The sequence below is a fragment of the Rhagoletis zephyria genome, unplaced genomic scaffold (assembly GCF_001687245.7).
Source record: "Rhagoletis zephyria isolate East Lansing unplaced genomic scaffold, Rhagoletis_zephyria_1.1 Rzeph_scaffold_00036, whole genome shotgun sequence".
Taxonomy (NCBI): Eukaryota; Metazoa; Arthropoda; class Insecta; order Diptera; family Tephritidae; genus Rhagoletis; species Rhagoletis zephyria.
In genome coordinates this window covers 380,208-397,613 of record NW_016157120.1, presented here as the reverse complement: position 1 = coordinate 397,613, position 17,406 = coordinate 380,208, and the positions used below count along the sequence as shown (strand labels likewise).

Below are 17,406 nucleotides of genomic sequence, written 5' to 3'. Positions count from 1 at the left end.
TGTAATGGAAAGGAACGGAACTTTACGAAATGGAACAACAAATAATTTAGTATAATCGATAGATTTCGATAATTTGGTACATATGGATAATTCAATAAATTTTAAAAACAATAAAATCCGATAACTCAACAAAATTCAAAAATTCGAGTAATTTCGATAATTTTCGATAAATTTCGACAACTGTTAGTTCCAAGAACTCGATAAATTTCGATAACTCAAAGATGTATACATAAATCGATATAAATCGATAAACTTTGGATACCTCAAAAAATTTCGATAACTCCGTTAATTTTGATATAGTTCGAAAGTTATCGACACTCTGGCAACACGATAAAATTCGATAAGCTGTGACAACCCGATAAACTTATACAACGTTGGAACTTCGATAGCTCGATATATTTTGAAAATTCCTTAAACTTCGATTCGATAAATTGACAAATTTCAGTAAATCAACAATAAATATCGATAGCAAGACAAATTCAAAGAACTCGATGCATTACGATAACTCGATAAATTTCAATAACTCAAAAAATAATAATAATTCAACAAATATCTACATTCTGATAAATTTCATTAACCTGACAAATTTCGATAATATCATAAATTTTTATAACTAAATATAACTAATTTTCTGTGTCTAAAAGGTTCGATAATTAGATACGTTGCGATAACTCAATAAACATGGATAACTCGATAAATTCCGATATATATAAACTACGATGATTCGATAAATTACAGTAACTTGATAAATTTTGATAACTAAATTTTTATGACTGAATTTATTTCGTTTCCTATCGAAAAATTTCAATAAATTTTCTTACCCTTTCAGTTAACCCAATTCCTAAGTATTGCTCATTGTTTTCATTTTCGTCCTTATATTCAACTTTTCCTTTACTTTTTTGTCTTAATCGTTTTTGTCATTTATTTCTTCATCTTCAGAATTATCTTTATTACAAAGTTTAATTTCAAATACGAAATAAAACAAAATGCGAAAACAACCCTAATTGGATAGCTTACAACAACAACTATACTAAAAAATTAAAATTTTTTAAACGACCATTTTGGCCGCAATATTCAGTCAATGTTGAAACCATAAAAATTATCTTCATTTACCTTTCCAATGGTGTTCTTGGTTTTGAAATCCGTTCGGTAGAATCACCCAGCGAACGGAGATAAAATTTATATTAGCGTGTTAAAATAGAGATAATCAACTTTATGTAAAATTGTTAAAGTTATAGAGTAGTATTTTACTACTTGATTGAGACATCTTTTTATAACTGAGTCTTAGTAAAACGAAGCTGATTTTATTTACTAGGAGGCAAAATGTGCCTGATGCTTAGTTTCCATCCACCGCGGGTGTTATACTGACTCGAGGCTGCCTAGACAGGATACCCTCGATTTTATTCAGCTTATTAAACAAGTATGTATATAACACATATATGTGCGTGAGCATGTACACAAATATGTTCTATAAACTTAAGAACTCTATGAGTATCACCAAATAGGTTGTTGTGGCAAGAGTCAGCTGCAAAAAAAAAAAAAAATTGGAAAGGAAATGTTTACAGATCGCCTTTAGCCTGCAAAAGCTTAGGCTCAGGCTTACCAATGTAATTAAGCGCAAGTTCAGCGTGAAGAAGTGCTTAGCTGTCACCTCAATCGTCTGCAACTGTAGTTGTGTCGAGAATTGATGAACTAAAAGACGATACGGGCGCAATGACTTCGCAGAGCTGCTTATGATTATTTTGCTCATCAACGCTGCTAGGGTGTGTTCCTAAAAGTATGTATTGAATGCAGAAAAATTAAAATAGTTTCCTGCGCTCCCTGCAATACTCACCAGTTTCTTGCATTTATCGCACAGCAAGCTAATATGGCAAACAACCACTGACATGGTAAAAATCCACAAAAAGGTGATAATGTAGTAGTTACGATGTTCTAAATAGCCCTCAAAGCTAATTATTATCCAATACACGGTACAACCAAACTCAAAGGCATAGTTAGTTATAAGGCCAAATAGCGACCAACCCGCAAAATCATTAAGCAGCTGGAATTCTCTGAAAAGTAGCGCATATATTTCTTTGACGGCCTGCAAGTATTCCAGTGATTGCAGTTTCTCATAGTTAACGTCCATAAGTTGACGACTCGGTGCCATACGAAGCTCTACAATTTGCTGCACTTTCATACAGAGACACTCCATATAATGCTGCAGTACACGCACATACAGCAGCAGTTGGATCAAGCGAAAACGCATTGTGAAAACAAACCAAAGGCGATTCCAGAAGTAAGCATTATATTCCAACGACACCACATTGTAGATATTCAGGCAGTAGCAGATGAGCGACATCCATAGTAGATAATTTAAAAGGAAGCGCACCTTTCGAACACAGCCATCCAGATTGACATCTTGCTTGAGGCGCAATTTTAGCGATAGCTCAATCTCTTGCAGTAGCCTGAGGAATTCTTCATGTTCCTGCTGTCGCCAAATGCCCTCCGCGATAATGACAAGATTTGAAAAAGCTTGTGAGCTGTAAAAGATTGTGGCCACCATCCAACTGAGCATGTTGTCCGGTATGGGTCCATGCCATATTAGCCCAAACACGTAGAGTGCCAAAACTGAAGGTAGGAGCGCGTAAATGTAAATTCTTTTTATATGATGAAGGCGGATGGTTTTTGTGCTCTCATGCCACGCTAAACGCCCATTTTTCACTACTTTTGAGGTTTGGTTAAATTGATTGACTGTTGGCTGCTCGCACGGGCAAACGTAGATTCCGAAAATTGCGGAATAGCGTAGCCAAGCTCGCAGTTGTTGTTCCATAACATGTGCAATCGAATGGGTGTCACTCAAGTAGATAACTAGGCAATTTGCTGAAGCCAGTAAAGTGAAGGAAACCAAGAGGAGGGTGAGAGCCAGGGGCGCACTCAGGAATATATTGTTTTTGGGGGCCGGAGGGCTTTATACTTCTAAAGATAAATCACCAGAAAATACTGAAAACTCGCTTCAGATAATATGCTCTTTAAAATAAATGTATGCAAGTTTTAAGTACAGTATGTAATAAATAAATAAACTTTTTAAAATATCATAAATGGCATTTTATTTGGCAATTGCACTTTGTTTGCAATTTGGTTTAGATCCGATCATTGGATCATGAAAAAATTAACGGTACTCCTAAATTTTTATCTGAGATTTGAAGTCGGTTGTGTTTTTTTTAAGATGTACTCGTTAAAAAAAAGTAATATAAAAGATTACAAAAGAATTTTAATAAAAATAAATAAATTAATTCCATGAAATTTTTACACTTTTATGTTCATTTTCCTCGATATCAGTTCGTCGGAATATTTTTTTTTTTATGTATAACTTTGGACCACGTCAACCGATTTCGATCGGAAAGGTAGTATCTCAGAGGTGGTCCCATACTAATCTGGTTAAGATCCGATCAGTGGATCATGAGATATATATATATATATTTTTTTTATATGAGAGTTGAAGTCGGTTTTTTTTTTGCTAAAAATTAGGATTATCGAAATCGGTTGACGTGGTCCAAAGTTATGCGGTAACATACATTAAAAAAAAAAAAAAAAAAAAAGATTCCGACGAACTGATTGGAAGTCGGTTAAAAAATACTTCTTGTGGTTTTACTTGAGAGCTGCATTCTAAGCTTTACGATACAGTTTGTTATTGAGGTTATTATTTATTAGCTTTAGGGGGGTTTGGACCCCAAAACCCACCCCTTGTGTGCGCTAATAGTGAGAGCTAAATACCTAACTATTGGATTTTGAGATTATCTAGGTAAATATTTATATTAAATATCGATTATACTATGTAATTAAAATTGACTTATCTCGTAATATTTGCTTGCACACGCTTCATTGTTTATTGACGGCTAGTCTGAAGTGACTGAAAGCCATGCAACAGTGGCTGGGGAGAGTACTGTATGTATCTAAGTTGCTTATTGTGTAAGCGACTTCACACGATTGCTCAATATTATTTTTTCTCCTAGACCACTTTCAAAATTTTACTGGTATCGGTGGACCTCCTGCTGCTACATTTCTACCATATTATCAAAACTCACCAACAAATTTGAATGCCAGAGAAAACAATAAACAATCAACAGCTCCAACCAATCAACAGCAGCCATTTGACATATGAAGCCGTGAGGCGAAGAAAAATAAAAGGGTACTGCTATCACCTATAATAGGGTCGCCTGGGTAAAAGATTGTCGTATGTTAATTTCGGTAGGTTGCGGGAAATCGCGATTGAAGTTTGGAATACAATTTCTCAAAAACACGAAGATAGATTTTCTCCAAAGTCTCTGAAAATGTTACTATGTAGTTCACAAAACTCTTAAATTATTTAATTTTTAATGTTTATTGTTAATTAGTTTTGAGTTTATGAAGGATTTTGTTTAATAAAATTTTGTCGTAAGCGCCATTTGTCCACAATTTGGCAGCCACTTTGTAAGAAATACGACAAAATGTGATCAACATTTCTACAAAATTAACGACACTTTTTACTCAATATCTCGGAAACTAAAGGAGAACACCATTTCTAAGATATTGATTAGTTTAATATGACTGCATCACTAACTAAATTTTTTACAAAATTATCCAAAAAATTGTAGTCAATATCTCGGAAACTAAAGGAGAACACCATTTCTAAGATATTGATTAGTTTAATATGACTGCATCACTAACTAAATTTTTTACAAAATTATCCAAAAAATTGTAGTCAATATCTCGGAAACTAAAGGAGAACACCATTTCTAAGATATTGATTAGTTTAATATGACTGCATCACTAACTAAATTTTTTACAAAATTATCCAAAAAATTGTAGTCAATATCTCGGAAACTGAATGAGATATCTAAAAACTGATAACACCAATCGAAAGACCTTATTTCAAAATATATAACTTCATCTAGAACTAAAAATCGTCAAAATGGCGCTTACGACAATATTTTACCGAGGCGACGTATTGAAAACATCTTGCGTCATATTTTTTAAGAGCACTTCACAATTTCAAAAACTCAGAGCGCTAGTGTTATTTACATTCTCTTCAGCATAAACTCACCACATATTTGGCTCACTCATGAACTTGCATCAGGAGTATAAGTAAAAGAGTTTATGTATTCATATTATCGGCATCATTTTTACTTTCATCGCTCCGAGTTTTAAAGTGATGCGCAAAATATTTATCACTCACATATCAAAACACGAACTTTTAATTCAGAAACTGACAATAGAGAAAAGAGTGAATCTAGAAAAAATCTATGAGAAACAACAAAGCAAGCGGCGCATCAAATTTAGAGCATACATCAAATGATAGCTCAATGAGCACTCCCTTGTGTTTATCAACGATCAAAACTACTGAGTGATGAAGGATAGATAAGCAAAATAGCGTTCTGCTTTTATGAGGAGTAATATTTTGAGTGGCACGGGAGCGTGAGGTAAATATACAGGCGAAAAAACTTTGATATTGTTAAGAAATTACGGCACCACCATAACTGCGATGTGCCACCCTGTGACGGCAACCGACAAGTTTTCTTGAAGATGTTTTTTGACATTACGCTTTCTTTCCTTTCTACCTTTTACTTCTTACAAGGAGCGTGAGAAATTCTACATTATTTAATTAAATCCAGATAGATCCCTGAAAATACTAAAGTAAGTGCTATTGTAATATCTGTAAAGCACTTGTAACTAATGGATAAATATAAACACCAGTTATTTCAAACATCTCACTACATAAACGAGTGTTTTGGAAATTTGGGCGTGGGATCGCTGGCTTCAGCAACAGTTATATAAAAGACTAGCAAATACCCGGGATGCCTCGCTACGCCTTAAAAGTATTTTTGTGCTGTTACTCCCTCCCAAAACTCGTATGGCTTTATTCATAAAAAATAAAATAGATTTGAAGAGCTTTAACTGAATAAATAGGTGGCAACCCCTACAAAAATATTTTCGGCAGTAAAATTTCTTAAACCTCTTTAGTTTGATACCGGTATTGTAATATAAAATTTTTTTTTATCATTTTATTAATTGAGTAAAATTTTTCAAACAGGTGGCAACTCTCCTCAAAAATATTTTCTGCAATAAACTTTTGTTAACCTCTTAAGTGCTATACCCATATTGCAATACTAAATTTATCTCATCAATTGAATCAAATTAAAATTTTCAAACAGGTGGCAATCTTTCACAAGAATATTTTCGACTGTAAGCCTTCTTAAAACTCTTTCTTCTGACAGCTATATTGCAATACTTTATCTTATCAATTTACTTAAACTGCAATTTTCATACAGGTGGCAACTCTAACCTAGTTAGACCTTTAGCAATGCATCGGCGAAAACTGCATTCGATTTTATGCATTAGTTTTCGAGTTATGCGCGTACAAACATACAGACAGACAGACAGACAGACAAAAATTCTAAAAATTGTTGAATTGGCTTCTGCTGCGACCAAAAAAAAAAATTGCAAAATCATTTGTTTACTGTAGGTACTAAAACTTTAGCCAAGAAATCAGTTTGTCAAAAATCTCTGAAAAATGTGGATTTTTTTGCTCTCTTATTTTTTTTGGGTAGGGTACATATTATCTGCCTACTTTGGTACGTAAAGCCAAGTCAACATTTTTATTCTTTACGACCAAAACCAGACACATTTTCAAGCACCCCGACCTAACACTCGTGAACCCCCATATTTTTTCACGCCAACATAGACCCCCGTCGAGTCTCCCGTGGATCCCTGGGGGTTCACCTGGACCACTTTGGGGATCACCGGCCTATACTATACTGCCTGAGAATATGCAAAGCGATATCCCTGTAGAACTCCTACGAATTTCCTTGTTTTGACAAACTACCTTTCGCGAAAGCAGACCCATTCGAGTATCACAGCTTAGATAAGGAAGTTTTGGAGTCATGCTGCCCAATAAATTCACAACTAGGGTTGCCATCTATTCGAAAAGAAATATCTATAAACAGTATTTTTTTATCAAGGTCAGCAGATCTGCACCGTTACTTCGAATTTCAAAGATGAATAATAAGATTATATTTTTTGAAGTTAGAATTTTTTAGCGGCACCATGCGAGAGCTCCCTTCACTCAGTAACGGCTGTACCGATTTAGATGAAATATTTAGAATATGTTTTTTTTAATTTCCGAATAAGGTTGCTAACTGTTTATAAATTAAAATTGAAATTTGGGGTTTTAACGCCATACGGGCTCACTAAATAGTATCCTTTATTCAGCTTAATAAAGAAGTATATAACAAATACACGTGAGCAAGTACACAAATATGTTCTATAAACTTAAGAACTCTATGAGTATCACCAAATAGGTTATTGTGGAAAGAGTCAGCTGCGAAAAGAAATTGGAAAGGAAATGTTTACAGATCACATTTAGCCCACAAAAAAAAGCATATGCTCAGGCCTACCCATGTAATTAAGCGCAAGTCCAGCGTGAAAAAGTGCTTAGCTGTCACCTCAATGGGCTGCAACTGTAGTTGTGTCGAGAATTGATGAACTAAAAGACGATATTGTCGCAATGACTTTGAAGAGCTGCTTATGATTATTTTGCTCATCAACGCTGCTAGGGTGTGTTCCTAAAAGTATGTATTGAATGCAGAAAAATTAAAATAATTTTCAGCGCTCTCTGTACTACTCACCAGTTTCTTGCATTTATCGCACAGCAAGCAAATATGGCAAACAACAACTGACGTGGTTAAAACCCACCAAAGGAGGGTGAAATAATGTTTACGATGTTTTACGCAGCCCTCAAAGGTGATGATTATACAATACGCCGTAAAGCCGAAGTCAAACGCGTAGTTAGTTATAAGGCCGAATAGCGACCAACCCGCGAAGTCATTAAGCAGCTGGAATTCTCTGAAGAGTAGGGCATATATTTCTTTGATGGCCTGCAAGTATTCCAGTGATTGCAGTTTCTCGTAGTTAACGTCCATAAGTTGACGACTCGGTGCCACACGAAGCTCTACAATTTGACGCACTTTCATACAGAGACACTCCATATAATGCTGCAGTACACGCACATACAACAACAGTTGGATCAAGCGAAAACGCATTGTGAAAACAAACCAAAGAATACTCCAGAAATAAGCATTATATTCCAACGTAGGTGAATAGTAAAAAACCAGGTAGTAGCAGATGAGCGACATCCATAGTAGATAATTTAAAAGGAAGCGCACTTTTCGATCACACCAATCCAGATTAACATCTTGGTTGAGACGTAATTTCAGCGATAGCTCTATCTCTTGCAGTAGCCTGAGGAATTCCTCATGTTCCTGCTGTCGCCAAATGCCTTCCGCGACAATGACAAAGGTCGAAAAAGCTTGTGAGCTATAAAAGATTGTGGCCACCATCCAACTGAGAATATTGCCCGGTATGGGTCTATGCCCCATAAGCCCAATCACGTAAAGTACAAAAACTGAAGGTAGGAGCGCGTAAATGTAAATTCTTTTTATATGATGAAGGCGGATGGTTTTTGCACTCTCATGCCACGCTAAACGCCCATTTTCCACTACTGTTGAGGTTTGGTTGAACTGATTGGATGTAGGCTGCACGCACGGGCGGACGTAGAGTCCGAAAATTGCGGAATAGCGTAGCCAAGCTCGCAGTTGTTGTTCCATCACACGTGCAATCGTATGGGTGTCACTCAACTAGATAACTAGGCATTTACTGAGGTCAGTAGAGTGAAGAAAATCATCAGGTAAGAGCGGGCTAAAATACCTGTCCATTGGCTTTTGAGACTATCTACTTAGTTAATATGTATATTAGATATAGATTATGTTAGATAAAATTGATTTATCGTACTATTTGATTACACGCGTTTCATTGCGTATTGACGGCTAACCGGAAATGACTGAGACGAAACATCGGCTGGGGAGAGTACTGTTGCTTATTGTGTAAGCGAATTCACACGATTGCAAGAGGTCTATACTATACTGACCGACTTTCTCTTTGAAATTTAATTTATAATCTTATAACTGCAGCCTATCATAGCACCCTTTCCTCAAACGTGTATTAATCCAATATTCAAATACCGTATATTTAGGTAATTTGAAAAAAATCTCCTTACTATATAAATATGGACTGCAGTATCTATACATAGTATTAAGGAAACTCTAGAGTCTTTGTAAGCAGTAATCTTTCAAAACTACTGAACGGAATTTGACGCGATTTGCTTCGATATATGTACTTTGTATCGATAGGAGAGTGACCTTTTTCATTTAGAATATTAATTGGGTTGCCACCGGTCTAAAAAACTATAAGAAATGAAAGAGATGAGCCTCTAGAAAAGCAAAAATCTTTTATTTTTTTTGAATAAGGTTGCCACCTGTTGATACAATTACTGTATACAATCATAATAAGCGCAGGCATCAGTTCTGCATCGTCGCAGTCAAACGTAAAGACTTGACTTCTACATGTGTAATAACGGATTATTTTTCTGAGCAGGGTTGCCACCTAATAAAAAGTAAAAAGATTTTCACCGTTAGATTACAAAATGAGATATCAAAAGAAAGGGCATGGCCTTCGCATGTAAAAAAACATTATTTTTTTTTTGAGCAGGGTTACCACCTACTTAAAAATGACTGTCTTCTATACATAGTTTAAAAGAAAGTCGAGATTCTTTGAACATGCTAATCTCAAAAACTACTGAACGGATGTAGACGAGATTTTTTAAGTATAATCTGTATCGATAGGAATATTATCTTTAGTACTTTAAATTCCTATAAAGTTGCCACATGTCTAAAATATTATAAGATCCGCACTGGCCTTTGGATTACAAGAGATTAGGTGTCAAATAAAGGGGCTCGGCGTTTAGATGTACAATAATGTATACTTTTTGAGTAGGTTTGTCACTTTTTAAAAATTATAGCGAAGCACGCCGAGTATTTTGTAGTATTTATTGATTGAATTAAAATTTTCAAACAGCTGGCAACCTTCGAAAAAATATTTTCGGCTGTAAAAGCCATCCTAAACAAAACCGTCAGCGTTGTCTGGCTGTCAAAAAATTCTCATGTCCACACAATTTGGATGAAGCATACCGAAATAACGCGACGCCAACGCTTAGCGGTTAGAAAATCCGATTTTGACAGGGCGCTAGGAAGTGAAGTTGGCTGCAGAAAACGGCGAAACTATCATTTTCGTAGTTCCTATGCTTATTGTTGGTGTTATTTCTTCATTTGACCAGCGTTGCCGTTATTGTTTAGGTATTGCACTTCGGCGTTAACGCTAGGCGTCAGAAAACGCCCAATTCAACACTTTTGTTTAGGTATGGCAATAGGCTTTCTTTAACCTCTTTCTTTTAACGCCATACTTCAACATTTTCTTTATCTTATAAGTTTTCTTTGACCCAAATTTACAAACATGGCCTCTCTAATATTTTTGTCAATATTTTAAATTGGACCTATAGCAATGCATCGATGAGAATTGAACTCAATATGCTTATTGCAAGGAAAGTTCGGTGGATACCGGCCTGCACACATTGGTAAAGTGGTTATAGGAAGCCTTCAAGCATAAAGATTATACAGAAGGGGGGCCTTCAACAATGTCACTCCAGAGGCAATAGTCAAGTCTAATCATAACATGGCGGTTGAAACCAACCTAATAAGGCTTATTTACAGCTTACTTCGTGACAGAACTGTCGCGGCGGAATGGGGGAGCGCCTGCACTCAGCGTAGAGTAAATGGGGACACTCCGTAAGGTGGTGTTCTCTCTTCACTGCTCTGGATTGCGGTTATAAACGACCTTCTAGAGGAACTGGAAAAAGTGGGCTGTCGGGTTAACGCCTATGTAGATGATGTGGAACTTTCGGTTAAGCGACGATTTCTAGACACCCTTTTTGATGTGATTCAAGGTGTTCTGAAACACGTAACTAGGTGGGCGATCAACGGCGGCCTCTCAGTAAATCCCAGCAAGGCGGTACTGGTTGTGTTTACCAGGAAGTACAAGCTACCCGTTGTGGCTCTTACCTCGAGTGAACTGTTCGTTTGCGGCTTTCAAACAGGGTCAAGTACTTCCTAGATAGGAAGCTGTGTTGGAAGCCTAACATTGAGGAAAGAGTGAGAAAGGTGTCGGTTGCCTTGTACTGCTGTAGAAGAGCTATCGGTAAAAGGTGAGGTCTCTCCCCCAAAATAATTCATTAGCTCTATGAAACCACATTTAAGCTTATCTTTTTTCACGGAGCCCTTGCCTGGTGGAATTCACTAGAGAAGGCCACACTTGTTATGCAACTGGAGCATTTGCAGCGGATCGTCCTAATTGGAATTAGTGGAGCATAAGGAACCACACCTACACTGGCGCTTATTACCGCATGTGAGGACTGTGAAGAACGCTCCTTTTGTGACATAAAAGGGGAAAGTAAGATGTTTCTCTGCTGAAGCAAATGTTTTTATAGGACACTTTAAAATACTTTTTGCAGCGCAAGACACGATTGACCCAAGCAGTTGCCTCTTCGGCTGTTTCCCGCGCTTAAAGTGGCGTTATCGCACAGGCCACATTTGAACCTCGCTTTGCAAATGCTATTCAATAATCAGATGTAGGCGCTCGGTCGCTGTCAGAAGAGGTTTGTTTTAACAGATTTGACAAGTGGATTGGGACAAGTATATTTGCATTCCAGGAGAAAGCTAGATAAAAAAACCATCGTTTACTTTCGAGCGAAGGTTATTACCGCGACTGTCAGTTCTAAGAACCGGAATATCGCCCATATTCTATGACCAAGAGTTGCAGTTGTAGCGTTCTAACCGTGTTTAGATTGGCGAGTCAATTATGTCCATATGTCTGTGCGGCCTAAAAAAGCTATACCTTTTTTATTTATAACATAGCCTCTTGTCCCGTTTTATTAAGTTTTGGTTGCACTTATGAAACGGTTTATAAACTTTATATACTCAAGAATTGAATTACTATTACCAAATAGGTAGCTATAGCTATGCCGATCTGTAAAACAGAAGAAAAATATTGAACTACTCAACATTTTTGTATGTAGTATACGTATTGGCTCACCGACATGATCAAGCGCAAGTCCAGCGTGAAAAAATTCGTAGCTGTTACTTCAATGCGTTGCAGCTGTAGTTGTGTCGAGAATTGATGAACTAAGAGACGATACGAGCGCAATGACTTCGAAAAACGACTAATGATTATTTTGGTCATTAGCGCTGCCAGAGAGCGATCCTAGAAGTATTCAGTGTTAAAAAATAAAATAAAATTGGTTCTCGCTGCTCCCTCTAAGACTCACCAGCTTAATGCAATTATCGCACCACGAGCAAAGATGCCAAATAATTGCTGTCATAGGCAAAAGCCACCAAAAGCAGGCGATATAGTAGTTGCGACGTTCCAGGTAGCCTTCCCAGCTGAGCATTGCCCAATAGAGTGTGCAACCGTAGTCCAACATGTAACTAGTTATAATGCTGAATAGCGACCAACCTGCAAAGTTTATGAGCAATTGAAACCCCCTGAAAAGTAACGAGTAAATCTCTTTGATAGCCAGAAGGCATTCGAGCGATTGCAGCTTCGCGTAGTCAATGTCCATCAGCTGTTGACTCGGTGCCGTGCGATAGGCTACAACTTGGCGCACCTTCACGCAGAGGCACTCCATATAATGCTGCAGTACACGTACATAAATCATCAGTTGGAGTAAGCGAAAACGCATTGTCAGTGCAAACCAAATTGAATTCCAAAAGTAGCCGACATATTGCAATGGCGCAAAGTTGTAAATAAACAAGCCATAACAAATGAACGAAATCGATAGCAGATATTTCAAAAGGAAGCGCACATATTGCGCCAACCAGTCGAGTTTTATATCCTGTTTTAGGCGCAATTTAAGCGATAGCTCAATCTCTTGCAGCAGCCGTAGAAACTCCTCATGCTCCTGCTGTCGCCAAATGCCCTCAGCTGCAATAAGCAAAGTCGAAAGCGTTTGAGAAGTGAAAAATAGTGTGGCCACCAACCAGCTGAGCATAGTGCCCGGTATGGGTCTACGCCAGACCAGGCCATTCACGTAAAGTGCGCAAATCCATGGAAGAAGCGCATACAGGTAAGCATTTTTTAAGCGTTGATGGCAGTTGATTTTTATGCTTACACACCATGCCGGTCGCTTATTTTGTCGGGCTGCTGGACTCGAAGGTGAGCAGTATTCGATTTTATTGGTAGTATGTTCTTCGCATGACTGCGTATAGAGCCCAAATACTATGGAGTAGCGTAACCAAGCGCGTAATTGTTGCTCCATTACACGTGCACACGAACGGCCCGCATTCAACTGGCTACTAATGAAATCAATAAATAAATTGAGTGCAGGCAGGCGGTGAGGAGAGCTGAAAAATTTACCGATTTAGATGACAGGTAAATAGATGTTTTGCGACTTTTGAGATTATCTACTTGGGTACTTGCATACGATACCACATACACAGGTTATGAAAAAAAGCGTTTAATTTCATGCAATTACTTATTAATTCATCAATACGTTTATTTGCACACGTGCCTGCGGTAGACTGATGGCGGTCATGGCAGCGCGCGATTGTGCATGGCTTAAGGGATATTTTGCTAAAAGTTTTATGTTCAATGCCCGATAAATAATTATGGTGTACAAGTTGTTGGGGGCTGCTTACATGGGCTGCAACAAGCTTGAAATTCGTCGATCCCTTCTTGGACAAATTAGCAATGTTAATTCTGCCGTCTTTCGACGGTAAGCTAATTTCTACAACCCACATTTGCCTAGTCGTAGTCTCTTAACTGCTAATGGCTTAGTTTTAGGTGCAACAGGTAAACGGGGCAACTGGGTCAAAAGCAACAAAGAATAGGGTTTCATTTCCAGCTTTTTCTGATGCTAAAAACCACCGAAATGTCCCCCGAGAGTTACGTGGATGATACCACTCCTTTGGGGTTGCTACCTGCCTAGATTTATAGCTGGAAGTGAAGCTACAATTTTCGCGCTGAACGCGGCTATCAGCATGTACCCGTTGATATGGTTAGAGATAATCAGAGTAGGGAGTAAATAATATCACCTTTGAGCAGTGTGAGGTAGTGCTAAGCTCCGCGTCTAAGCTCCGCGTCTAAGAAATGTGTCCAATTTTCGGCGGACTCAAGTTATCAGCGACGACTTTTCCCAAAGCAGTATAGAAATCTTACACAATGGTAAGCGCATTTAGATAACTAAGCGGCCTTCCTGGGCCCTTTCCAATTGTTTGGCGCAGAAAAACCAAGCCTGTTAAGAAGCTGGTGATAGTCCTCAGAAAAGTGCAAAAAAATCGATAATATCTGGGTGGTATACTATTGTGCAGTTGTCAATGATGCGCTAAGGATGAGTCCAGCACCAAAGAACTGGTAGGAGATGGCTCGGAAACCATCTAAATCGAACCAGGAATAATTTATGACCCTACATATGCTACGTTCATGGGGAGGCTGGGGAAATGAAATAACCGTTGAAACAGCAAGAGTCGGACCATCTATCGGCTTAATGAGATCGTAGCCATTTGATTGTTCTATGCTGGTTGCCGGGCTAATGCGGGTTCGTCGGGGCTTTGTCAAGTGCAGTATATTTTAATCTACATGGCACCGAAACAATTACGTTGTCGTTTGCTGAGTTCGCTCAAAATCACTCAAAAAATATCTCAGGCAATGCCTTAAACATTTCTTAAAGAAGCAAGGGATACAAGCGTCTCAGAGAAAATTGAACGCTATTCTGCTCCAATAGAAGTACATAGTTAACTCACTTGATAAAACTGCCTATGATTGAATAATAGAAAGATATAGTCCTTCATTTATGCACCGTAACTTATTTTATTAATATTATTTATAATAATGTCAGCCTTGAAATCCAACGGAGTATCACTCTTGCCAACAAGTGCTACTTTGGGCTGAGTAGGCAATTGAGAAGTAAATTCCTCTCTCGTCGTACAAAGATCAAACTCTATAAGTCACTCATATTGCCTGTGCTGGTGTACGGCGCGGAGGCATGGACAATGAAAGCATCTGATGAGGTGGCTCTTGGAGTTTTCGAGAGAAAGATTCAGCGAAAGATTTACGGACCTTTACGCGTTGGTGATGGCGAATATCGCAGACAATTTAACGATGAGCTGTATGAGCTTTACAACGATATAGACATAGTGCAGCAAATTAAAATTCAGCTGCTACGCTGGCTTGGCCATGTCGTTCGAATGGACAGAAACGCTCCTGTTCTGAAAATATTCAACGCGGGCCGCGATGCTGGTAACACAGGAAGAGGAAGGCCTCCTCTGCGTTGGAAAGACCAGGTGAAGAAGGACTTGGCTTCATTTGGCATTTACAATTGGCGTCAGTTAGCACAGAAGAGAAATGACTGGCGTGCTGTTTTGGACTCGGCCAAAATCGCTTAGGCGGTTACAGCGCCAATAAAGAAGAAGAAGAACTTATTTTATTACTTTTCTCTCTTGCAGGCATTACTCTCTCACAGATTTGCGGTTCCATATGTTACGTTATTTAACTCTTGCTCCAGGGCCAACCACTCCAGCTCTAAATTTAAAAACTGTGTTAGCATTATCAAATTTGTTATTGACAGGACGAGAATCTGTAAAAAGAAATTCGTCTTTTATTTAATATTTTGGATAAAAAATGTTCTAAAACAATTACTAAACTCACGTACACTCTTCAAAAGCCCCAGTTCCAAGATGAAAAAATTGTGTGCCATTACCTCGATTCGTTGCAATTTTAGTTGTGCCGAAAAACGATGCAAAACTAGGCGATAGGAAGCCATATATTCCATGGAACTCAACACTTTTATTTTGCTTATTAAATAGGCTATGTTGCCACCCTAAAATTATGCAACATTTTTTTTAATATTTCATAGCATAGTTTTACGGCGCATACCAATTCTTTGCACTTCTCACACAGATAACACAAATAGCCAATGATTACAACAAGCGGCACAAATGTCAACGGACCGGCAATGTAGTAGTTCTGCCGATTTGGGAATCCATCCAAACTGAGTAGCATCCAATAGATATTGCAAGTCATGTCAAAAATATAGCAGATGACAATGCCGAACAGTGACCAGCCAGCAAAGTAGTTCAATAGCGCAAATGCCTTGTAGATGCCGTCATGAACCTCCCCGATGGCCAGCAGGTATTCAAGTGAAGCCAGTCGTTCATAGCTGATATTCAATATTTTGCGCTGTGCCGCCAAATGATAGGCAACAATTTGCTCTAATTTGGCGCAAAGACACTGCAGATAGTGTTGCAGTATGCGCACGTAAATTAGGAGTTGTATGAGACGCACACGCAAGGTGAGTATAGACCAAAGCCCATGCCAAAAGAAGCCAATGTAGTTGATCCAGAATGAGGTTACCATAAAGAGTGCAAATGTGATTAAGGAAAACGCAACCAAGCTGCCGGTGAGGAAGTACACGTCTGTCAGCAGCGCCGACTTCTGCACATCCTGCCGCAGACATAACTTGAAGCAAACTTCGATCTGCTCGAGTAGCTGTAGAAAAGCGGTGTGTTGGGAGTGTCTACAAACTGCTTCCATGATAATGAGCAGATTTGTGCCTAGCTGGAAAGTGAAGAGTATAACTGAGACGATACAGGTGAGCTGCAGTGTAGGTACGCTACGACGCCAGTGGATGCCGTGCGCGTAAAGCGTGCAGAGCATTAATGTTAGCAGGAAAATATAGAGGTGTTGCGGGCGAAAGATGCATCTACAGCGAGCGACCAAGCAGTTTGAATGCTTGCGATTTGGAGCTGCTCGAAAGTATTTGCGCTTCCTTTCCGGAGTATTGTTGTTGTCGGCGTCGTCTTGCGTGGACTTTACGTAAATGCCAAAGAACAGGCAGACGCGTAGCCAAATACGTAGTGCTTGCTTCATTTCGCGGGCCAAGAATAAACTCGGCTGAGCGTTGTGGTAAATTCTCCACTTGTGGAAAAGTGTATTCATTTTGTTTAATTAGTTTTTGATAATATCCTGTTTGAGATAGTAGTAAGAGATACGTAGCTCCTCGTTGAGTAGAAGACAAACACACTAATACAATCACAAATTTGCACTGTTTTTATACCACAAAACATTCAACCGAATGCCTTCAATGTAAACAAGTAATTTTTAGCAAAAAAAAAACCTGATCCACTGATCGGATCTCAACCACATTAGTATGGGATCACCTCTGAGACACTACCTTTCCGATGCAAAAAGAATTATCGAAATCGGTTGACGTGGTCCAAAGTTATGCGGTAACATACATAAAAAAAAAAATATTTCGACGAACTGATAACCTCCTCCTTTTTTGGAAGTCGGTTAAAAAATAAAAAGTCAGTTGCTCTCCTCTATCTAAAATCGAACGAATACTCCACTTTCTGCTCCGTTTTTGCATTTTTTTGGCATTTTTGTACCACGGCCTAAGAGCTGCCTATTAATAGCAGAAATTTCAAATAAATAACAGTCATTTTG

At 38.3% G+C, this 17,406-nt stretch overlaps 4 protein-coding genes across 4 annotated transcripts; all 4 read right to left on the bottom strand.

Moving 5' to 3' along the window:
* Positions 1-1,468: 1,468 nt before the first annotated feature.
* Positions 1,469-2,557, bottom strand: LOC108365214 (putative gustatory receptor 23a). The gene is made up of 3 exons (XM_017619202.1): positions 1,835-2,557; positions 1,604-1,771; positions 1,469-1,525 (listed from the first exon to the last, which is right to left on the bottom strand). The coding sequence occupies exons 1-3, from the start codon at positions 2,555-2,557 to the stop codon at positions 1,469-1,471; spliced, it is 948 nt and encodes a 315-aa protein (XP_017474691.1).
* Positions 2,558-7,184: 4,627 nt separating this feature from the next.
* On the bottom strand, positions 7,185-8,488 carry LOC108365475 (putative gustatory receptor 23a). Its single transcript, XM_017619513.1, has 3 exons — positions 7,647-8,488; positions 7,416-7,583; positions 7,185-7,339 (listed from the first exon to the last, which is right to left on the bottom strand). Exons 1-3 carry the CDS (start codon positions 8,394-8,396, stop codon positions 7,283-7,285), a joined length of 975 nt encoding a protein of 324 aa, XP_017475002.1. The 5' UTR covers positions 8,397-8,488; the 3' UTR covers positions 7,185-7,282.
* Positions 8,489-11,877: 3,389 nt separating this feature from the next.
* Positions 11,878-13,222, bottom strand: LOC108365207 (putative gustatory receptor 39b). Its single transcript, XM_017619193.1, has 3 exons — positions 12,233-13,222; positions 12,001-12,168; positions 11,878-11,934 (listed from the first exon to the last, which is right to left on the bottom strand). The coding sequence occupies exons 1-3, from the start codon at positions 13,220-13,222 to the stop codon at positions 11,878-11,880; spliced, it is 1,215 nt and encodes a 404-aa protein (XP_017474682.1).
* Positions 13,223-15,768: 2,546 nt separating this feature from the next.
* On the bottom strand, positions 15,769-16,830 carry LOC108365200 (putative gustatory receptor 39b). Its single transcript, XM_017619184.1, has one exon. The coding sequence runs from the start codon at positions 16,828-16,830 to the stop codon at positions 15,769-15,771; it is 1,062 nt and encodes a 353-aa protein (XP_017474673.1).
* Between the last annotated feature and the right edge of the window lie 576 nt (positions 16,831-17,406).

Coding starts and splice junctions, on each gene's coding strand:
- LOC108365214 (XM_017619202.1), bottom strand. CDS start 2,557: ATGCTCAGTTGGATGGTGGCCACAATCTTTTACAGCTCACAAGCTTTT. Junction 1,772..1,834: donor GCGATAAATGCAAGAAACTG/GTGAGTATTGCA, acceptor ACATACTTTTAG/GAACACACCCTAGCAGCGTT. Junction 1,526..1,603: donor ACTTGCGCTTAATTACATTG/GTAAGCCTGAGC, acceptor TTTTTTTTGCAG/CTGACTCTTGCCACAACAAC.
- LOC108365475 (XM_017619513.1), bottom strand. CDS start 8,396: ATGGGGCATAGACCCATACCGGGCAATATTCTCAGTTGGATGGTGGCC. Junction 7,584..7,646: donor GCGATAAATGCAAGAAACTG/GTGAGTAGTACA, acceptor ACATACTTTTAG/GAACACACCCTAGCAGCGTT. Junction 7,340..7,415: donor ACTTGCGCTTAATTACATGG/GTAGGCCTGAGC, acceptor TTCTTTTCGCAG/CTGACTCTTTCCACAATAAC.
- LOC108365207 (XM_017619193.1), bottom strand. CDS start 13,222: ATGGAGCAACAATTACGCGCTTGGTTACGCTACTCCATAGTATTTGGG. Junction 12,169..12,232: donor GCGATAATTGCATTAAGCTG/GTGAGTCTTAGA, acceptor GAATACTTCTAG/GATCGCTCTCTGGCAGCGCT. Junction 11,935..12,000: donor ACTTGCGCTTGATCATGTCG/GTGAGCCAATAC, acceptor TCTGTTTTACAG/ATCGGCATAGCTATAGCTAC.
- LOC108365200 (XM_017619184.1), bottom strand. CDS start 16,830: ATGAAGCAAGCACTACGTATTTGGCTACGCGTCTGCCTGTTCTTTGGC.